The sequence below is a fragment of the Schistocerca cancellata genome, unplaced genomic scaffold, assembly GCF_023864275.1.
Source record: "Schistocerca cancellata isolate TAMUIC-IGC-003103 unplaced genomic scaffold, iqSchCanc2.1 HiC_scaffold_426, whole genome shotgun sequence".
NCBI lineage: Eukaryota > Metazoa > Arthropoda > Insecta > Orthoptera > Acrididae > Schistocerca > Schistocerca cancellata.
In genome coordinates this window covers 795,758-819,461 of record NW_026046443.1, presented here as the reverse complement: position 1 = coordinate 819,461, position 23,704 = coordinate 795,758, and the positions used below count along the sequence as shown (strand labels likewise).

The 23,704-nt window shown below is 42.7% G+C and overlaps 1 protein-coding gene across 1 annotated transcript in view; it reads right to left on the bottom strand.

Moving 5' to 3' along the window:
* Positions 1-1,681: 1,681 nt before the first annotated feature.
* LOC126124764 (prostaglandin reductase 1-like) overlaps positions 1,682-23,704 on the bottom strand; it is a 37,068-nt gene continuing 15,045 nt past the window's right edge. Inside the window, exons 2-3 of the mRNA XM_049915111.1 lie at positions 2,963-3,307; positions 1,682-2,441 (exon numbers count right to left, since the gene is read on the bottom strand). Of these exons, the coding sequence (XP_049771068.1) occupies positions 1,989-2,441; positions 2,963-3,307 (798 nt within the window). The 3' untranslated portion in view covers positions 1,682-1,988. The remainder of the gene's footprint in view (positions 2,442-2,962; positions 3,308-23,704) is intronic.

Here is a 23,704-nt window from a genome sequence, read left to right as displayed (position 1 = left end):
CTAAAAATAGTGATTTACTAATGTTACACTTTATGTTACGACTGCTTTAGAAGGAAATGTGCACCAAGGTAATACACAATTAGCAATGTTGGTGAAGTGTAAATTAAATGTATCATGCTTTCTATTGTGTCTGCAACTAGATTATTGTTCTAGCATATATATTCCAAATTTTACTGATTTTCAGTATCCCCTTGACAATGTCCCAAAAGGCCCTACTTTTATTGGTGGATTCACTTACAGGTTTGTTATTGTGCAGTTGATAACAATAATGAAAATTCTGGGAGAGAGCAATATGTAAAATAAGGGAAAGGCAACTTCTCATGTGTAGGTTTGCCTTTCCCTTATTTTATGAATTGTGCAGTTGATTAGCCTTATAAATTATTTTAATGGATCTTCTTGACAGGTTTAAGTAGTTGTGAAAATTTGAATCACTAGTTATAATGCTTTGCTCATAAAATCTCTTCTTAGTCTTACATGATATTCTGATGCCTTTTTTACCCAACCATGATTTAGTCCTCCATGTGTGTTTTTAATGTCACATCCTTTAGTGCAAAGGCAACATTGAAATCCTTGAGTGCTGCACCAAGGAAGGCTGAATTTGTTTGGACCGCATTAACCTCTTTGTATACTGTATGCCACATCTGACACTCTGACACATCTGAATGTTTTTGAAGATTTGGATACTATTTGGCTCATTTACATATCTTTAAAAGACAAATTTAGTTATAGTGGAAGAGACTGTACTCTTGTCAGGCAAGTTGATTTTAAATAGTATCTCAGTTTGGTCTCAAAGTCCGTTAGACAAGTTCTGTAATTTTGATATGGGAACAGAGTCAGAATCATCAATATAGTATCAGTGCTACTACTAGAATTCATTGTACCCTTGTGGGGGCCATTACTGCTTTTGCATACTGGAAGTCAAAGGCTCGATACTTTAATCATATTAGAAGATATTCTGAAAGAAAGTAGCATTAAAGCCATCACTCTGAAATACGTTTTCCCCCTGTTCATATAAAAACGTAACTCATGTTCTTATCTGGTTAAAGACACTGAAAGGTCAATAAATTCAAGAATAAATTCAGAGAATATTTATATTAGTTTGTGTGATGTCTATTGTACAATGTTCAAAATGTTTCTCACCATATCAGGGATCAGTTTTTCTTACTGTATTTGAATCTACCACTTCCCTGACAAGCAGTAGCCAGCCTCCACTACTTCTGTTTGATCTACAGAAACTGCTTCCAATTTTGTAATTCATAAATTTAAGTAGTAGCAGGTTATCAGTTTAGATCCAGTGCTCTGTAGAACACATTATGTATGTAGTGTCTTCGCCTTTGGAAAGGACTTCTAATTATACTACAGGTAGTTTGCTCTTAATAGACTGTGTATTTTAGTAAAAGATGTTCAAGGTTGTTCTAGTTTGTGTTATAATGGAAATGGGATTGTAGGTCAGAAGTCATGATTCTTGGTTGATAGAATCAATGAGTTTCAAATCAATTGAAGGTTGCGAAGTTTGGTTTCAAAATATTTCTTGTTTTATTTATCATTTACACCTACTATCTTGGGACAACAATCTCAGCAGTTTCTCAGTTATCATTTGCTTTCTGTCTTGCATACAGTGAAAGTTATCCAAACATTTGGTTTCAGATTTATAGCAAAAAGTGTTTTATCCAATTACAGCTTATTTTTAGTATTTTTATTATAAGAAACATGTTTACAAAGTAATGAAAGATTGTCTCATGTTTTGCATTGATGGTAAAGACAGTAATGTTAGCAAATATGTTACAGTTTTATGACAATATTTTATTATATTACTAACACAACACAACCAAACACTTCTTCATAGCTGTGATGTGATGTGATGTGATGTGATGTGGATGCAGGCAGTCAACTAAAGCGATTCCAATTTACCTTTCATTGCTCATCAACCCCATTAAAATCCTCGTATCAAAGAATTCTATTTGACTGCAAATCCACAACTGAGTAGATTAAACTTTGATGACTGCTTTTCCAACATTTTCTCCCTTAAGCATACCAATAAATGCTTTTGGCATATTTTCAAATCCTTCTGTGACAGTCTCTCTGTATTTCAATTTTCCTTCTTTAATCCACTGTATATTTTGTTTAATTCCCTCATCCCATCGGTCCAACCAACGTTTAACTAAAAATCCCTCCATTTTCAGCTCTTTGAAAATCATGGCTGGCTGTAAGATGGGTGCAGTTGGTATTTCTGTGGAATTGTAACTAGATATAGAGCCACAGACTGAAATTCTTCCTCCTGTTCTCATATTATATATTACATCACTGCTCAGCTTCCCTCCTACATTGTCAAAGTATACATCCACACCTTCAGGTGCAGCCTCTTTTAATGCTGTTGCAACATCTATGGACTTGTAGTTGTATGCATGATGAAAACCCAGTTCATCCTTGAGCCATTTTACCTGTGAACAGAAAACAAATTTATTGTGGTGACTTTCGGAAACATATGGTTCTGACAGGTAAAAAGATTTATTGCAAAGTATCCTGTACAGTCATTAAACACTAGAAGAGTTTTAATGGTAGATCTGTGCTTTGAACAAAATGTTTAAATAACATGGGATCTATATTAATATTAAGTTTCTAAAGTACTACAAATATGAATGAATGTATGGAGGGCAGCTTTGACCTGTGTTCTCCTCATATGGAGCTAATGAGCGTACAACTAATTTGTGGTAAAAAAGAAGTAATATGCAGCATGTACAATGTAAAATGTAATACAGATTTTTTGTACCCAGGAGGTTTAACACATTTTAATCACAAGGGGACTATCGTTATGTCAACTGTGTGATCTCTCTCTCTCTCTCTCTCTCTCTCTCTCTCTCTCTCTCTCTCTGTGTGTGTGTGTGTGAGAGAGAGAGAGAGAGAGAGAGAGAGAGAGAGAGAGAGAGAGAGACTCCAGATGGCCAGATGATATGTAACCTACCTTTTCATCAGACCCAGCAAAGCCAATGACCCTGCAGCCTTTTATACGAGCAATTTGACCTACAATGGAGCCAACAGCACCAGCTGCCCCACTGACCACAGCCACCTCTCCTGTCTTGGGATGGCAGAGTTCAAGAAATCCAAAATACGCAGAATTGCCTGGCATGCCTAAGACCCCCAGGCACAGTGACAAGGGCAAGTCGCCAACATCAGGTGCTAAAATGGGTGCCCACAAGTCGTTATGGTTCTTTGTGTCGGCCACTGTGCGATCACGCCAGCCCCAGTAACCGACGACGTACTTCCCGACTGGGAAGTCGGGTGAGCGGCTCTCCACAACGCGTGCCACCTGCAAATCCAGAAAAAATACATCAATTTGTACATACAAAATATGTGTAAACAATTGTGCACAGAGAAATTTGCAGACCCAACAGCTGCTGCAGCATAGGGCATAACTAGTTGGGGCTACTGGAGTAATTTTTCAGGCCTCCGGAGGTCAAGGAGCTCCACTGCCCCCTGCCCAAAAAAGAAGGGATAGGAAGTATTAACACTTAATTCTCTGGGAGAAGGTTGTAGAATTGAGTCAGTATTTCTATTTTGAGATAGTCTTATGAATTACACTTTATTCATATAAAAATGACTTTGTAAACTTTGTGTGTGGATAACCAAGATAGTTATTTAGATTATAAATGTACAAGAAATTGTGTGGAATGTAATGGCTACTACTGCACGAAGAAAAAGCCAAATTCTGAAAGCAGCTGAAGAAAATTTTCATGTTCTACAGAGGGAATAAAGACAGACTTGTTAGTTACCTAAAATTGGGAAGGGGACAGAACCTCATCTAGCTGTAGATCATAGTAGTGGAGGGATACAGGCACATGTGCATCTTCTTTAGCTTATTAAATATTTTCTCTCACCGCATATTCTCTGGACATGACACCCAGTGACACGAAGAAACCACTGCTTGGCTGGCATGTTGTGATGAAGCAAGCTGGGATGTTTTCACTTCCCCTCTTGTTTTGCCATTTGCCTCCATAAAATTCATTTTTCATGTCTGACTAATTACCATTAACATACATGAGCATAATCTGCAATTTCATAAATGAGAAAGGTTGGCTGTCAGTTTTAAAGAATATACCACCCGATCTAATTTTGTGCTTAGTTTTATGTATGTAACTGATTTTCTAATTTTTTGACTATTCCTAGTTAATATCTTTTGTTATAGGGTGAAATCAATAATTGTTTCATAACTTAAATTCTGTTGTTGTCTAATAAACAAATATAAATTCTGTACTAATTATAAACATTTGGAGAAACAACTGGTAGTATTCTTAAACGATCTATTTGGCTCTATTCAAAAATATGGTAGCAAAGCCAGCCCCTAATTAATTCCAAAGTAATTAACAATTCTATCAAAAGTATTGTTTGCATAACGATATCTGTTAATTTCATCATTTAAACAAATAGTTAGGCCTAACTCTTGTACTAGAGGAGACCACTGTAAAGACACAAATTTTCAATGTATTCAGTTAATTTAATGAGTTAAGTTTTAATTGTAATTTGTGTAAATTAAATATCAAACAATGTGTAGTTTGAGCACCTATATTGTGATGATATATAAGGGCCCGATTTTTGGTTCTGAGACAGTCAGTCCATGGTCGAGTTTCAGATGAGGAACCCGTGTTGGTTAGATCAACAATAATGCATCCACTTAATTGTGAAATAAGTGTAATAAGCCATGTGCTAAGACAGTGACAGTGTCTGTTCAATACTTACCATATTATGTGGCAAGAACTGTGTGGTTAGGTTTTTACTGATCGTAGACGTTCAACAGTGAGCTATTGTTGCCGTATGTTGACATTTGCTTGCAACCTATTAATGAGACGCATCAAAAGTTAAAGAATAGTGCACTGGCCATATAATTGATAATTGTGTATTATGGGTGGGGGGGGGGGAGGGGGGGTTGTGAACAGTTAAAGTAAAGAACTGTGAAATGCAAATGTGCACCTGTCGGCTACATCATTTAAAGTAGTCAGTGTTGATCTTCCAACACCCATTTTTCAGCCAGTGTAGCAACACTGTACATCGACACCAAAGACAACAAATGAAGAAACAAAGCAGGCGAACATTACAACGTGCAGAATTAACAACTAAGTGATTTTTTAGGTCAAATGTTTCTTGAATAGCCAAAATACAGATTTCTACAATGAAAATATCTGCCAAGTCGTCCATTGTAGTGAAAAATTAGTTACATTGAAAGGAGATAATGTACAGAACTAATACCACACCACCAAATCTCATAGTCACAGGGCCATTTCTTTTCTTTCTTTTTTTTAAAATCGTGATAATTAAAAATTCAAGACTTCCTCTCATACTGAGGTGGGAAAACTGCTCCTGAAAGGCAGAAGAATCAGCAGTGATGAACAGATTGAAAATGGAAACTACAGCATTAAAGACACATAAGATTTATCCAGTGAACCTGTGGTCTGTAATAAAAGTGTCATGATCAATCTCTCCATTGGCAAAAGATTCCTGGCTTGTTCCCCATTCATATGTCCAGGACGGGACTGCCAAGGGTGAGATGACCATGAGAAAAAACATTGAATAACCATCAAAAGGGTATCATTCTAGGAGTCTGAATGTGAGATGACAGAAGATTCTGGTAGGAAAGATAGAAAACCTAAATAGGAAATGTAAAGACTCAAGTTAGATATAGGAGGAGGAGGGAACGGGGATCAGTGAAGTTAAATAGAATGATGATACAAATCAGTCAGCAGCAGAAAATAGTGTAAGCAGAGTGGGATTTGTCATGAATAGGAAGCTAGATCAGAAAGAAAGTTACTGTGGAGAATTCAGTGATAGAATTATTTCCATCACAATCAACAGCAAACAAATGTCAACAACAAGGGTTCAGGTATACATGCTGACATCGCAAGCAGAGGATGAAGAGACATTAAGTTGATGATACTATTAAATGAGCAATTCACTATTTAAAAGGAAATGATAATGTCACAACTCGAGACCGGATTATATGCATTTGCACGTTGCATATGCATTTGCATATTTGGCTCCTCTTCACCAGTTATTGCGTATTTTAACTGAAAACTAGTGACAATGCATATTTTCGCTCTATGTTTACAATATTTTAAAAATTTAGACAGGCGTTTTCTAGGTCGATCTAGTTTTTATGTCTCTCAGATGGACCACGACCTAGAACTGTGTGCAATCGCTAACAGAGAGGCCACTGCCTAGCAAAATCGTTACACAAGAGAAACAGGAAAAGGCAGACAGAGTCAATGCTCCTGCGCCCGAGCCCCCGGTTAATCCCCTCCACTGTCATACCTTACGTGTCAGCAACAATTGAATTAAACTACGCAAGCTTTTAGTCGCACGTCCATTGTTTCAGTTTAGTTTTCTATTTACTTATACACAGTTGAATGTGTTTACTACATGTAGTGTGCAACGTGTCGTCCTCTAAGCCGCCCAGAAAAAGAAACATCGTTTCGTGGATAGCTGACCATCCTGGAACATTTACATATGACGGAATTGTTTTGTATTGTCAAGTTTGCGAGAAAAACGTTTTGTGCAAAAGTTTCAAATATACCAGCATGTCAAGACAAGTCTTCATGTCGAAGGAATGCAGAAGAAAGACCACAACAATTTCTGACAGCAGCAAGTTGCAGGAGCAATGATTTGTCCAAAGGTAAACAAAAAAGTCGTTTTAACATGAATCTACATGAAGCATTCATTGCAAGCAGTATTCCTCTTCACAGACTTACAAACCTTATCCTCAAAGACTTCATGCACAAACATTGCTTATATCAAAATATACTAGCTGAATCTACATTGCGTAAACATTACATACTGACAATTTATGTAAATGTTCTGGAAGAAATATGTAATGAACTCAAGGACAGCATTATCTGGATTTTAGTTGAAACTACAGACGCTCATGGCTGTTACATTGCAAATTTGATTGTTGGTGCTTTAAAAGAAGAGCCGCTGCCTTTCTATTTAGCGATCTGCAAAGAACTTGAAAAAGTAAATCATTCTACGATCACCATATTTGTGAATGAGGGTGTTAGAAAAATATTTCCAGAATCTTCTGCAGATGAATGGGTGTTTGTGTTTATTTCAGATGCTGCTCCCTATATGACCAAAGCAGGAAAAGCTGTCGGAATATTTTATCCCAATTTGATTCATGTGATGTGGTTTGCTCACGGAGTACATCGCCTTGCTGAAGAAGTATGTTCCACATTTGTGAATGTAAATAAACTGATTTCATCCACTAAGAAAGTGATTCTAAAGGCTCCTTCCTGCTTACATCAAGACCTACAAAGGAAAACTACCAGATGTCCCTTTACCTCCCAAACCAGTGATAACTCGTTGGGGTACGTGGGTCAAAGCTGTGTTGTTTTAAAATGAACATTTCGAGCCCATTAGTGGGGTAGTAAATTACTTCGATAGTGCAGAGGCTTTGGCAGTTCACCAGTGCAAGGAAGCTTTTAATGATCCTGGTATTAAAAAAGACGTTGCTGTGATTAGCACTCATTTTTCCTATATACCTGCAGATATTGAAAAGATTGAAACTCAAGAATTGGCATTGAATGAATCTATTCAGTTAATGAATAAAATTATTCTAGTTTAACTAGATAATATAGTATCATTGCCAGAGGTATTCCCAAGAAAACTTAAAGAAAAGTTTGAGAACATTTTAAACAATAACCCGGGTTTTGAACCCTTGTGATAAATTGATAGTTTAATTAATGGGACAGGTGAACTCTTACCAGAAACAATAAGTGCCAACATAGCACCCAAATTCATATACTGCCCAGTTACTTCAGTTGATTCAGAATGGTCCTTTTTTGATTATAAAAATGTTCTGAGTGATCGAAGACACAATCTTAGTACCGATCATTTGGAACAGTACTTGGTCATTTATGTTTATGATAGTGGAAAAATGTAAAATAAATTGCTAATGATGTTTTGGTCCAGTAGAATTAATTAAAAGTTAATGCTGTTCAAATAAATTCTGATTTTATGTTGTTTTTTGAATAAAATATTTCGGAGTTTTTGAGCCTGCCCCTCTGCAAGCAATATATCTCGAAGTTGGTCCTGTGCATATTGATTGTTTTGTTGTGACTCACTCACATCACATCCACTTGTTACTTACAACCTACCAGAGAGCATTCAGAAAATGATATCAGCATTCTAAATGTACCGATTTTTCATGTGGCTGGCCCTCTTCCTCATAATTGATATGCACAGGTTCGTCTTTGAGATGCAATGAAATGCAGTAACTACCATGTTATTTTATTTTTTGATCTTGCATATTTTGACACTTTTCATGCATATTTTAAGATTTTTATGATGCATATCATCTGGTCTTTAGTCGTAACCTTGGAGGATTGGAATGTGATGGTAGGGGAAGGAATGGAAGAAAGAGTTGAGAGAGAATATGCACTTGATAGTTGGAAAAAAAACTGTTGAAAAATCACAAGAAGAGGAGGTATACTTGGATAAAGCCTGGAGCTGTGAGAAGATTTCAGTTGAATTACATCAGTGTCAGACAGAAATTTCAAAATCAGATTGTGGAAGATATAGATTCAGATCACAATTTAGTAATCGTGAAGAGTAAATCAAAGTTTGAGTCACTGGTAAGAATCAATGTGGAAAGAAGTGAGATACAGATGTACTGAAGAATGGTGTGTGTGTGACATTCTCTAGATACTGTGATAATGAATATCATAAAAGGAGAAGGAAGAGTGGTGAAGGAAAGAAGGAAAAGGACTGGAGAGGTCTAGGAAAAGGGGTAGATTTCAGATAAACCACCCAGAACTGTGGGTCAGGGAAGACTTACGGGATGGGATGAGAATGAAAGACTGTTGTTGGGAACTGCACCAGACATGATTTGAAAACATTGACAGCTTAAAGGTGGAAACACAGTAATATGCAAGACAGAGATTACTGCTAAAACATCATGTACAGGTGGTAGCACATTGTTAATATTTAATACTGTGATTTTATTGTTTTTATTACAAGAAATTATGTTTTAAAAACCTGAATTTCAGAACATTGTTTTGTAAGAAATGGCTTTTCAAAAATCGAAACTTGTGATTTTTATAGCTGAGCGGGGGAGAGGTGCGTTCTAGCAACTAAAATTTTACAACTTGAGCACAGAGTACATTGCAAACACACAAGAATTACAAAACTGTAAAGAATTTAACACGTGGATTTAGGAACAATGTACGATTTGCAACTGTCAAAATTGAACTATTGACAAGATTTGTTGCTAAACTAATCTTAATGTTCCTATGTGCCTGATTTCTTTTGGTGAGGCCCATCCTACTATTGACTTGTCTGATGTACTCTTTGGCATGAGCACCCCAGTTGAGATGCTAGTGCATCTGTTGCTCTGATGTTCACACTCCAAAACTGAAGTTCGTTGTTCACATCTTGTATTAGTAACACATTAATGCCCTATTTACTTCTATGGTATAATAGATGGTTTGATATGTAACCGTCATTAAGCAAGAAATACAAGATCATGCCGTATTAATACAGTTTGTCAATAAGGAACAACAGCAAATAACGAAATTTTACTTACTGTTTACTTGCATGTCTGGATGTTAATGATAGACATCTGTCCAAAATTACTTCTAAATAAATGCACTAAATGTGAAGAACTTGTTGCAGCTGTGTTGGGGATAGGTGTTCTATGTACTGGTGACATGTGAAAATTTGTGTCGGGCCAGGATTTGAACCTAGATTTCCTGCTTATCGCTTTTTTCCTCAATATTGTTCATTGCATTTGGTCAGAGTGGATGTCACATGACACCCCTTCAAGTTCATCGTTGATCCTTTTTCTCAGTTTTTTTTATTACAGAGGACAGCCAACCCTCTCTGACTGAACACGCTTTCTGACCGAACACGCTGAGCTATCAAGCCGGGAACCATTAGACTATCCGTGCATGCCCCCCGGACCGACCCAAACTTACATTTGTCACACTGTCTGCATCTCTATAATATTGTCTCTTACTTCATCAAGTTAGCAAGTATTTACATTCTGTGGTGGGCAAAAGATGGTAAAATCATAGGTCTCGATTCCTCATTGCCATTCTCATTGGTGTGGAAATACAGGATATAGCTATGAGCATTTAGTGATAAATGTAGGAGGGTATGGTATAGGGATTTTTTTGTCGTTTTAGGTCACAAAACTGCTTTGGTCATTAGCGCCCGGTCCAGGACTTAAGAAACAGTAAAAAATCTAAAATAGAAACCAGCAGCAGTGGGAACGAAAGTCATAAAATTGGAGAAACTAAAAGCAGAAGGAAGGCTTAAAAATCCACTACAGAAAGGGGTTGGGTATCCCAAAAAAAAAATCAAATGACTGACGTCATTTCACTGGCACGAATGAACTCAAGAACGCGATCGGCCAATCGCGTGTCATCTGCTAAAATTCACGATATATCAGGCGACAGCTGTAGACGGGCGCGTAACGGAGTAAAATAGGGGCACTCAATTAAAAGGTGTCTTACCGTCCACAACTGAGAGCAGTGGGGACAGAGTGGGGGAGGATCGCCGCTTAAAAGATGTCTATGGCTAAAAAGACAGTGCCCTATCCGGAGTCTAGTTAAAATTACCTCCTCCTGACGATGCATTCGGGAGGAAGAGGTCCAAGCGCAAGGAAGAGTTTTCACGTTCCGCAATTTATTTTTGGGAAGTGTCGACCAGTGCGCGTGCCATAAATGAACAACACGACGACATAAAACGCTCCGTAGATCGGCGACGGGAATCGATGGAATAGCTGGCCGAAGAAGAGAGACTGCAGCCTTGACTGCAATATCGGCCGCCTCATTTCCGCAGATACCAACGTGTCCCGGGAGCCAGAGGAATGCCACCGAGACGCCCCCCAGGTGGAGCAAGCGCAGACAGTCCTGAATCCGGTGGACCAGAGGGTGCACAGGGTAAAGAGCTTGGAGACTGAGGAGAGAGCTGAGAGAATCGGAGCAGATAACATACTGTATCTGCTGATGGCGGCGGATGTAGTGGACAGCCCGGAGAACAGCATAAAGCTCTGCAGTATAGACCGAACACTGGTCGGGAAGCCGAAAGTGATTTGGGGTGTCGCCAACAACATAGGCACTCCCTACACCTAACGATGTTTTCAAGCCATCGGTGTAAATAAATGTGGCTTCCGTCATTTGTGCACATAGAGCAGCAAATGCCCGACGATAAACAAGTGAAGGGGTACCATCCTTGGGAAATCGACAAAGGTCATGGAGCAGGCAGATCCGGGGACGGAGCCAAGGCGGTGCTGTACCCCAAGTTGTCAAGAAGGTTTTAGGAAAGCGGAAGGAAAGAGAATGGGGCAGTTGACGGAAGCGGACTCCCGGTGGTAGTAGGGAGGAGGGGCGGCCTGCATACCCTACATCAAAGGAGGCGTCAAAAAATATGTCATGGGCTGGATTAGCAGGCATGGAAGACAGATGGCTGGCATAACGGCTCAGAAGGACTGCTCGCCGATTGGACAGCGGAGGTTCAGCAGTCTCAGCATAAAGGCTTTCCACAGGACTGGTGTAAAAAGCTCCAGACACTAAACATAATCCACGGTGGTGGATAGAGTCGAGACGCCGAAGAATAGACGGCCGAGCAGAGGAGTAGACTATGCTTCCATAGTCCAATTTCGAGCGCACTAAGGCGCGATAGAGGCGGAGAAGGACCACTCGGTCCGCTCCCCAGGAGGTACCATTCAGGACACGGAGGGTGTTGAGGGATCGCAGACAGCGAGCCGAAAGATACGAAATGTGGGAGGACCAGCATAGTTTTCTGTCAAACATAAGACCCAAGAATTTAGCGACGTCTGAAAACGGAAGGTTGACAGGTCCTAGATGTAAGGAGGGTGGAAGAAACACCTTACGTCGCCAAAAATTAACACAAACGGTCTTACTGGGAGAAAAACGGAAGCCGGTTTCAATGCTCCAAGAGTGGAGGCAATCGAGACATCCTTGAAGACGTCGTTCAAGAAGGCTGGTCCGTTGAGAGCTGTAGTAGATCGCAAAATTGTCCACAAAGAGGGAGCCCGAGACATCAGGAAGGAGACAATCCATAATTGGATTGATGGCAATGGCAAACAGTACAACACTCAGCACGGAGCCCTGGGGTACCCCGTTTTCTTGGGAGAAAGTACGGGAGAGAGTAGTGTTCACCCGCACCCTAAATGTGCGCTCTGCCATAAATTCGCGAAGAAAAAGGGGCAGCTGACCTCGAAAGCCCCAAGAGAACAGTGTGCGGAGGATACCTGTCCTCCAACAGGTATCGTATGCTCTCTCCAGATCAAAAAATATTGCTACTGTTTGGCGTTTCCGGAGAAAATTATTCATGATATAAGTGGAGAGAGCAACTAGATGGTCAACTGCAGAACGATGCTTTCGGAATCCGCATTGGGCAGGTGTTAAAAGACTGCGGGATTCCAGCCACCAAGCTAAACGGTAATTCACCATACGCTCCAAAACCTTACAGACACTACTCGTGAGAGAAATGGGGCGATAGCTAGAGGGGAGAGTTTGTCCTTTCCAGGTTTCGGAACAGGAACGACGACAGCTTCCTGCCATCGTCGAGGAAAAGTACTGTCGGTCCAAATTCGATTATAAAGGCGAAGGAGGTAACGCAGACTATGGGTTGATAAATGCAGCAACATTTGGACGTGGATACAATCCGGTCCTGGGGCGGAGGAGCGAGAAGAAGAGAGTGCATGTTGGAGTTCCCGCATGGAGAAAACAGTATTGTAGCTTTCGCGATTTGGAGAGGAGAAAGCAAGAGGTCGCGCTTCCGCTGGTCGTTTCTTTGGGAGAAACGCTGGCGGGTAATTGGAAGAGCTCGAAATCTCAGCAAAGTGCTGACCCAATGAGTTAGAAATTGCGACAGGGTCCACTAATGTATCATGCGCAACAGTGAGCCCAGAGACTGGGGAGAAACTAGGCGCGCCTGAGAACCGTCGAAGCCGCCTCCAAACTTCCGAGGAGGGAGTGAAGGTGTTAAATGAGCTAATAAAGAATTTCCAGCTTGCCTTCTTGCTATCGCGAATGACGCGCACGGAGCTGCTTATAGCGGATACAGTTGGCCAAAGTAGGATGGTGACGGAAAATGCGAAGAGCACGTCGCCGCTCACGTAGTGCGTCACGGCATGCCTCGTTCCACCAAGGAACTGGGGGGCGCCGGGGCAATTCGGAGGTGCGTGGTATTGAACGTTCCGCAGCTGTAAGAATAACGTCGGTAATATGTGTGACCTCATCGTCGACGCTGGGAAAGCGACGGTCATCGAAAGTCGCTAGAGACGAAAAAAGTGTCCAGTCGGCTTGGGCAAACTTCCAGCGTCGCGGGCGCATATATGGCAGTTGAGGCTGCAGTCTAAGGACACATGGAAAGTGGTCACTCGAGTGTGTGTCATCAAGGGCGACCCATTCGAAGCGCCGAGCTGGCGGAATAGTACCGACCGCAAGGTCCAAATGAGATAAATTTGTCGTGGAGGCAGACAAAAATGTGGGGACCCCAGTGTTGAGGCAAACTAGATCCACTTGGTGGAAGACGTCTAGCAATAGGGAGCCACGTGGACAAGGATGTGGAGATCCCCAAAGCGGGTGGTGGGCATTGAAGTCCCCAACCAGCAAATAGGGGGGTGGAAGCTGACCAAGAAGATGAAGGAGATCAGCTCGTGCCATTGGTGTGGACGATGGAATGTATACAGTACAAAGAGAGAACGTGTATCCGGAAAGGGAAAGACGGACGGCGACAGCTTGGAAGGAAGTGTTTAAGGGGATTGGGTGATAATGGAGAGTATCATGGAGAAGAATCATGAGTCCTCCATGGGCTGGAGAGCCTTCAACAGAGGGGAGATCATATCGGATGGACTGAAAATGAGGGAGAACAAAGCGGTCATGGGGACGCAGCTTCGTTTCCTGAAGACAGAAGATGACCGGCGAGTAGGATCGTAAGAGGATCGACAATTCATCCCTATTGGCTCGAATGCCGCGGATATTCCAGTGGATAATGGACATGGGGTGAACAGAAAATGGAGGAATGTGACCAAAGTTGCTGTCAACTCAAAGACTGCTCAGAGCTAGCGACCGACAGCATGGAATGGCAGTCAGCCGAAGGCAGAAGATCCTGATCCATAGGTTGGTCAGGAGTAGCTCTTGCCACCAGCGATCGGCCAGTTGACCGGCCACCAACAGTGCGCCTCGGCGACACAGAAGACGGCCGAGGGCGATTTCCGCCAGGTGGTGCTGTAGATGGGACACGCCTTGGCGGAGAAGGAGAGGAACTGGGTTTCTTTGTAGCCTTCTTAGAAGTATGATGTTTAGATGAAGGAGGAATCAATGGTTGGGAAGTTGCGGTACGTAAAAACTCTTCACGAGTATGCTCTTTTTTGGAAGGCTTGGTGTCGGACTTTGGGGCTCGAGATTTAGCAGAACCCGATGAAGGGTGAGCCATAGAGTGGGCAGGAGAAAGTGGTGAGGTTGAACGGGCGATCTTTGCGCTGGCCGATCTGACGACCGTGGCACTAAAGGTGAGGTCGCAAGTCTGCGTGGCCGCCTCCTTTGTTGGCCGAGGAGAAGCAAGGACAGTGCTGTATTTTCCTGTCTGAGGCACGGTGGGCTGGCGACTGGCGAATAATTTTCGAGCAGCAAAGGTCGACACCTTTTCCTTCACTCTTATTTCCTGGATGAGCTTTTCGTCCTTAAAAATGGGGCAATCTCGAGAGGAAGCAGCGTGGTCACCCATACAGTTGATGCAGCGAGGGGATGGAGGTGGACATCCTTGCCACATGTAACACATTTGGCCAGATTGGAACAGGACTGGCTGGTGTGATTGAACCGCTGACACCGATAGCAACGCGTAGGGTTTGGGACATAAGGGCGAACGGAAATTATCTCATAGCCTGCTTTGATTTTCGATGGGAGTTGAACTTTGTCAAATGTCAAGAAGACAGTGCGGGTTGGAATGATGTTCGTGTCAACCCTTTTCATAACTCTATGAACAGCCATTACGCCCTGGTCAGACAGGTAGTGCTGAATTTCTTCGTCAGATAATCCATCGAGGGAGCGTGTATAAACGACCCCACGCGAGGAATTTAAGGTACGGTGCGGTTCCACCCGGACAGGGAAGGTGTGGAGCAGAGAAGTACGCAGCAATTTTTGTGCCTGGAGGGCACTGACTGTTTCTAACAACAGGGTGCCATTCCTTAATCTGGAACAAGACTTTACAGGACCTGCAATTGCGTCGACACCTTTCTGAATAATGAAAGGGTTGACCGTGGAGAAGTCGTGACCTTCGTCAGACCGAGAAACAACAAGGAACTGTGGCAACGATGGAAGAACTGTCTGTGGCTGAGACTCAGTGAACTTACGTTTGTGAGCAGACGTAGTGGAAGGTGAGGAAACCATTGCGGAAGAATCCCCCATGATTACCAGCGTCTCCAATGGCGCGCTCCTCCCTTGTGGGGGCCTTCACTGAGGGCACTCCCGCCTTAGGTGATTGTTCACACCTCAGGTCACACCTCCCGACAAACGGACGGAGGGACCAATCGGCACTTTCGGAAGGTATCAGCTCAGGTAATCACCCCTCCCTGGGCCTGGCCGTTACCAGGGGGTACGTACGTGTCCTACCTGTCTACCCGGGGCGGGGAATTACGCGTTACCCCGTCACCGGCTACACAAGGAAGTGCGTGGGTCGGCCTTCAGACATGCACAGGGAGGAAAAAAGAGAAAGGGAAAGGGAAGAAGAGGGGTCTCAAACGCCGCAGCGGAGAAAAGTGCAGAGAGAAGCGGGAAGGAAAAGAGAAGGACAGAGGAAGGACGAAGACTTGCAAGTATAGAAAGCAAGGAATTTGTAACAGTTTAGAGCGTCCGTCTCCGGACGTAGGCACAAACCATACTCCCAGAGGGGGAGAAAGGGAAGGAAAGAGCCAGAGGTGAGGGGGGGCGAAGATGGGGGAGGGGGAAGGATGAGGAAAGGGAAGGTATGCAGCCCGGAAAGGAAGGAGGGCCACATTAGCTCGGGGTCCCGTGCTCGCTACGCACGTGTCCACAAAAGAGTTGTGAACCCCCTGGGGGGATGGTATAGGGATGTAGACATATGACATGTGGAAGTTTTGGTCGGCCTGGAAGGCATGCACGGATAGCCTCATGGTTAAGGCGACCAGTCACTACGAGCAGGAAATCCGGTTTTGAATCCCAGTCCGGTAGAAATTTTCACGTTACCAAAAGATGGTACATCTTCCGGGTGATTCTTGTTAATGTTTAAAAACCTACAAAACAATGTAGATGACATTGAGACAAGTAATTTAATGTAAGACTGGAGCTGCAAATGTTGGGAAATACCCCAGAAATAGATGAGAAACGTTGAACATGTGAATGCACCAAGTGACGTATCTCATGGCACTGGGAGCAACCGAGCTTGTGCCTGACGGGATGGTCGAGTGATGAAATGCACTTGCATTGGAGAAAACTGTGCAGATTATGAACACTTTTTGTGAAAGTGATCTGTTGCTAATGAAGAAGTTACAAAATTATTGTCCTCACTATAACCAAGGAAAAGTTGTTCTTATTTTGTGTTTCTTCACTTATGTCCCTTCTTTTTGCTTTGGAGACATTATAAATCTTACCTAAATGTGAACACACAATTGTCTCACACAATGAAAAAAATTCTACCTGCCAGACACAAGACTCAAACCCTGAGCCCCATGCGCTGTAGTAGTACAGGTAGGCCCGGAGCTACACTGACAAGAATACACGGGTTGACAAGGTCAGGTGCGAAGACTTATAGGCCTAACCACTTTATGTGCGGTGAAGTACGTCATGTGGTGACGTCGCATGTCCAACATTTGTCATCCACTTTTGGGGTACTTCCCAACATTTGCGACCCCATGTGTGTTCTATTAAATTACAGGCCTCAGCATCATCTATTGATAAAAATCATCGCATATACCTAACACAGTTAAAGCCAAGTTATTTGCTCTCAGTGTCTTTATTTTGGCGTAATTTACTTATTGCTTTTGAACAGAATATGAGTAAACTTGTAGGTGATTTAGTACATAGAGCTACCATCTCCGGCAACAACAGAGGCACTGCCCAGTTGGGCACTGTACTGAAGAGAGTTTGGATGACAGCTACAGTTACATAATTCCGTGCTGCTTCAACTCTATACGAGTCTTCAGTCTCATTGGATGACAAAGTGGTGGCATACAAGTCTGTTGACAACACATGACCAGGTGTGTTCAGTGTTTGTGAGATCTGGAGAAAATTTTGGTCTGTGCAACAGTTGAAAAGCCTCTGTGTTGAGGTAGGTCAGAACAGCCTCAGAAACATGCCACTCTGTGTTATCTTGTTGGAAGTTGTCAAAAACTTACCTGCTGCTGCTCACTTTTTTTTTTCTTTTTTGTTTTAGGGCGCACAAGTTCAATGGTCATTAGCGCCCATGCTGCTCAGACTACTGGCTATGCAAACCAGAGTTGATCATGTTGTGTGCACAGTGCCACTCTACACAGTCACATGACATGTGGGCTCATATGTACAGAATCTAACAATGCCCTCTCTCGTCAGAATCTTCTCACACTGATCCATCTGCCATGATGCTGTATACAGATCTGAGACTTTTCTCAAAAGATGACTTGGTGCCATTCCTGTATCCAGTGTTATCTTCAGGTGCAGCACTGTTGCCGCACCACTCTGTGATACCTCGTCAATGGAAACATCAACAGTGGTCACCGTGTTGGTAGTCCATGGTGCTGCTGTCATTACCTTCATATTATTTACACCTTAACTCTGCTTTGGGGCAATCATCTTGGGAAGTCCTTAAGTGCCAAGCTCTATGCTGATGATGGAAAATACTCTCTGTGGTGGTCAACATTAGTCCTCTTATAATGATCAGCCAGCTCTGAGGCCACCGGGGTATGGTACTCCCTGTGAGTAACACAGCTCTATGGCTGGACTTTCCATTAGGCAGGAAATGTTTCCGCTGTCCGGGGAAGTGGGTTTCTGGAAGATGCGATAACATGTTTCAAAACATTCTTGGGAACCACAGCCCAAATTTCCCATTTACTTCTTACTCGCCTGTTCTGACACACTTGGGACATGAGAACAAAGTTTCAGAACTCTTTCCACTTACGCTAGCCTGTGAGCTGGCTGGCCCAGATTTTACAGATCTGGTGGAAACAAAAGTTACAATTATAATATTGCCAGTGGAGGGTCGTTTGCACCATGCCCTGCAATTGGCTGTAGGAACAGGGAGAGAGCATCTCAGCCAAGTGTAGGAAGGAAGTTAAGGGAAATTCGAGAGGAAACTCTTGGGTCAACACATTCAAATAACACACTATTATTGTAGAGCCAGCACTGCACTTCCACTGGGTTCAGAGTTCTGTGACTTGAGCAAATTTCACTGATCAGTAGTTGAGGCATGGTCACATCAATCCTGCTGCCACAAGTATGGTGTGAGTGCCTGCTAAGATGCATACCGGTAAATGTTCTGAGGCTATTTTCGTAAACAGGTCCTGTTATGATAAGAATTTCCATGTGGACAAGCTGAGACATCACGAAAGCTCCTACAAAAGAGACCGTTTACTATTTCTGTGACAATTTACAAATTCCAAAATTGGACCGATAAGTAATGAACGGATTGTCCCGTTCAGATCGCTAGGGAGAATGCACCCTGTACTAATCTGGGAAGCATTGCAACAGATTTCTATAGCACGTTAAGAGGGGGACTTGGCTGTTATTTACATGGCCATGTGACATCAGTATAACATTGAGAACATTTCGCAGTGGTGCATCAGCCACAATGGGTAGGTAAACGCTAGACGCAACTTGCATGTCCCATTATGATGGCTAGGAACAAAGCACTGTGTGCTATTCTGGGAAGCATTGGAACAGATTCCTACAGTGCGACCTGTGACATCAGTATCCACAGGTAGAGAGGTATTGAGCCAGCGAAGATGCCTAGGTGAACATGTATTTCAACAGGTATTTCTCAGGTGTCATGTATGAAAGGGATGCTGCTGCCTCATCCTTGCAGGACCCGAACTGCCACCTGTGTGTGGCTTCTGCAGCTGACGGCCATGTCGTCACTTTGGGAGGGGGGGCGCCACCGGTGCATCCTGACTCCTTGGACCGTGTACAGTAGCATCCTGTGCAGTCTAGTGGACAGGGGACAGTGGGTGGTGCATGCTTCACAATTGAAAGATTTTTAACTGTGTGTAATTATGTGCGATGTGTGTTTCATGATGTCATTCCTTGCACAATTGAAATAAAAAAAGAAATACAGTCGATGTAATTACTTCTCATAAGACCTGCATCTTTCCCGATGCCAGAGAATGTTGAGCAAGAGAAATCCAAGCCCCGAAAAACTGATTTTTTTATAAAAAAAAAAACAATATACCCTTGAATTTCCCCTTCATGAGATACTTCCTCTCCACCTCAGAGCCGCCAATTTCCAGGTAAAGGAGGGGAGGCAGAGAGGGGAGGGGGGCAGCGATGGGGCGGCGGGAGTAGTGATCGAAAATTCTTTTAATAAATAAATAAACTATATTTCATACACTGCCTTAAATCCTATAAATTGTTTAAAAACACAATTTTCCACCCATTGTCTAAATTGTTGAAACAATATTTCATACACAGCAATCGATTTCTGGACAAATTCTTTAACTAAATAAAGTATATACCATACACTGCCATAAATAACTAAACAATATTCTATACATTGTCTAAATTGTTTAAACAATATTCCATACACTGCAATTGAATTCCCTCTAAATGACCAATCAGCTGAGTCTTTTTCCTGCCAATTTCCAGGAGGGGTGTGGGTGGTTTACCAGATGGGGAGAGGTTAATTAATTGATCAATTTAATTAAATAGTCAATCAAATTGATAAGAGTGTGAGAAGCTATTCTAATAACTCAGACCTGAAAGTGAACCTGTAGCAGCGAGGGGGACGGGGTGGGTTGGACGTTTCCTGAGGGAAGGGGGGGGGGGGGGAGGGGACAGGGAACAATAGGTTAAGGACTTGTCAATCAAAAGGAAGGATCCTTTTAGCAGAACAATAGGTTAAGTACCTGTCAGTCAAAGAAGAACAATAGGTTTGCACCTGAGTGCATACCTGCCCCAGGTGTAGGCAACCAGCACTAACACTGTGCTGATGCCGCCCTTGATCCACTACCAACCATACTTACTCTTGCACTTCCTTCACTGACTGAAATTGACGTCTACTCATGACCTCAGTAAGGTCGCTAAAGATGTGAAAATCACACAGTGAAAGGTTCAGGCTGCACAGGATGTTCCAATGTTTCACAACCAAATTGCTGAAACAACCCTTCATCTGACGCAGTGTCAGGGCAGCTGTTTTCGTGCAACACGATGCTACTGTCAACAGCATTCCTGGAAGTTTTGACTTTTAAGGTACATCACAGTTTCTGGAAAGTGTCTTCATAGCACGAGGCACTGATTGTGGTTCCATATTTGAGAAACTCTACGAGCAGAGGGCCCTTGCAGTCAAAGAAGCATGTCATTATGAACTTACCGCAACTTGTATGAACAGTTTCGATATCTTTGGCGGCAGGGGAGGAGGGGGTGTCAGATGTTTTCATTGCCGGCTTTGCTGCTTGCTCTCAGGCTGTCGAACGGAATCATCTGATTGCACGATAATACCCGTGTAAGACGTAATGTGACAATGCAGAAGTGGCGCCACCATTACACTACTTCCTCGTGTTCACTGGCAGAAGGCAAGAGCCCATCTGTCAATGGTGATGTGCACTCCTTCCCTTCCTGAGGCTACGTCCCCTACCAAGGGGTCACTTTTCTGTACCTAAGTACAGGTACGAGAAGACGGTGGCCAACGATTGTGGTAGTGAGTCGTCAGGAGTACAATAGAGGATATAAATGTAATAAAGCAGGCCTGTTCAGGAGGTGGCTAGGCGAGCACCAACAATCGGACTCGCTCGCCGCGTTCGTGGTAGAATGGGATGGTCCGACACCAGTATGTAGCGCAGGAGAAGTGCAACCTGGGCGCTGTCCTCAGAGTAGGACTGTTGAAAAAATATCGATATCTTCCCCAGAAAACATCGATACATATCGGCAAGATTTCATCCAACGATGCATCGGTATCGAAATGGCCATATCGAGTGCCGACTTTTTATTTTATAATAAATTTTTTCGCAAATTTCCGTAAATATATGAAATTGTTTTTCTGGTATTGTAGTAGAACACGGTATTACTTTCACTGTGTAAAAGTGTCCATTGATGAGAGATTAAATTGGAAGAAACACATTGATGATCTGCTGAAACGTTTGAGTTCAGCTACTTATGCAATAAGGGTCATTGCAAATTTTGGTGATAAACATCTTAGTAAATTAGCTTACTACGCCTGTTTTCACTCATTGCTTGCATATGGCATCATATTTTGGGGTAATTCATCACTGAGGAATAAAGTATTTATTGCACAAAAGCGTGTAATCAGAATAGTAGCTGGAGTCCACTCAAGATCATCCTGCAGACATTTATTTAATGATCTAGGGATATTCACAGTAGCTTCTCAGTATATATACTCTCTTATGAAATTTGTTATTAACAACCGAACCCAATTCAAAAGTAATAGCAGTGTGCATAACTACAAGACGAGGAGAAAGGATGATCTTCACTATTCAAGATTAAATCTAACTTTGGCACAGAAAGGGGTGAATTATACTGCCACTAAAGTCTTTGGTCACTTACCAAATAGTATCAAAAGTCTGACAGATAACCAACAAGTATTTAAGAAGAAATTAAAAGAATTTCTGGATGACAACTCCCTCTACTCCATAGAGGAATTTTTAGATATAAATTTTAAAAAAAGAAAAAAAAAATTAAAAAAACACAAAAAATAAAAAAGTTGTTATATTAACTTAATTATGTTGTTAAATTAACTTCATTATGTCATGTACTGGAAAATTTGACTCGTTCCACATCATTACGAAATATTGTATTCATGATCCATGGAACTAGTATTAATCTAATCTAATGAAGGAGTCTTACTACTTTTTGAGCTGAATCACACCCAATCTTTCTGTTTGACTGTGTGAAGCAAGTATAGGTGGCACAAAGTAAACACATCAAAAAACGTTTTGCATCACCCCGGTTCCCAGAACTCCTGAAGATAGACGTTAGATTGTGGATATTGTGTCACAGACACAATCCCTTTGACTAATCAGAGATGTCACAAAACCCGACCAAAGATGTAAACAACCATGCATGAGCAGCGCCTATAAGACGGTGGGTGTCCGACAGCCTATCAGTTCCAGTCATTCCACCAGGAAAGAGGTACACGGCTCGTGTTACCTGTAGTAGAACCATGACTAGACGGTCAATACCACGGTTCGATAGTGTTTGCATTGTTACTTTGTGCCAGGGAAGGGATCTCGATAAGGGAAGTGTCCAGGCGTCTCTGCGTGAACCAAAGCGATGTTGTTTGGACATGGAGGAGATACAAAAAGAGACAGGAACTGTCGATGACATGCCTAGCTCAGGCCGCCAAAGGGCTACTACTGTAGTGGATGACCGCTATCTACGGATTATAGCTCTGAGGAAACCAGACAACAACGCCACCATACTGAATAATGCTTTTCGCACGACCACAGGACGTCATGTTAAGACTCAAACTCTGCGCAATTGGTTGCCCGATGCACAACTTCACTCCCGACGCCCATGGCGAGGTCCATCTTTGCAACCACGACACTATGCAATGCGGTAAAGATGGGCCCAACAACGTACCGCATGGACCGCTCAGGATTGGCATCACGTTCTCTTCACCGATGAGTGTCGCTTATGCCTTCAACCAGACAATCGCCAGAGACGTGTTTGGAGGCAACACTGTCAGGCTGAACGCCTTAGACACACTGTCCAGCGAGTGCAGTAAGGTGGGGGTTCCCTGATGTTTTGGGGTGGCGTTATGTGGGGCCGACGTACGTCGCTGGTGGTCATGGAAGGTGCCTTAACGGCTGTGCGATACGTGAAAGCTATCCTCCGACCGATAGTGTCCCACCATATCGGCAGCATATTGGCGAGGCATTCGTCTTCATGGGCGACAATTCGCGTCCCCATCATGCTCATCTTGTGAATGACTTCTTTCGGGATAACGCTATTGCTTGACTAGAGTGACCAGCTTGTTCTCCAGACATGAACCCTATCGAACATGCCTGGGAGAGACTGAAAAGGGATGTTTATGGACGACGTGACCCACCAACCACTCTCAGGGATTTACGCCGAATCGCCATTGAGGAGTGGGACAATCTAGACCAACAGTGCCTTAATGAACTTAGTGCCACAACGAATATAGGCATGCATCAATGCAAGAGGACGTGTTACTGGGTAACAGAGGTACCGGTGTGTACAGCAATCTGGACCACCACCTCTGTAGGTCTCGCTGCATGGTGGTACAACAGGCAATGTGTGGTTTTCATGAGCAATAAAAAAAGGCGAAAATGCTGTTTATGTCGATCTCTGTTCCAATTTTCTGTACAGGTTCCGGAATTCTCGGAACCGAAGTGATGCAAAACCTTTGTTGATGTGTGCAGTTGTCCGAATGCTGGAACACTGTAATGTTTAACTTCACCACGCAATTTTAACACTACAGCTGGTAGATAGCTGCGTTCGCAGAAATGAAAAAACAGGGAAGTCGATAAGAAGTGTTCTGGACAACTCCAATATCTGACGAAACCGAA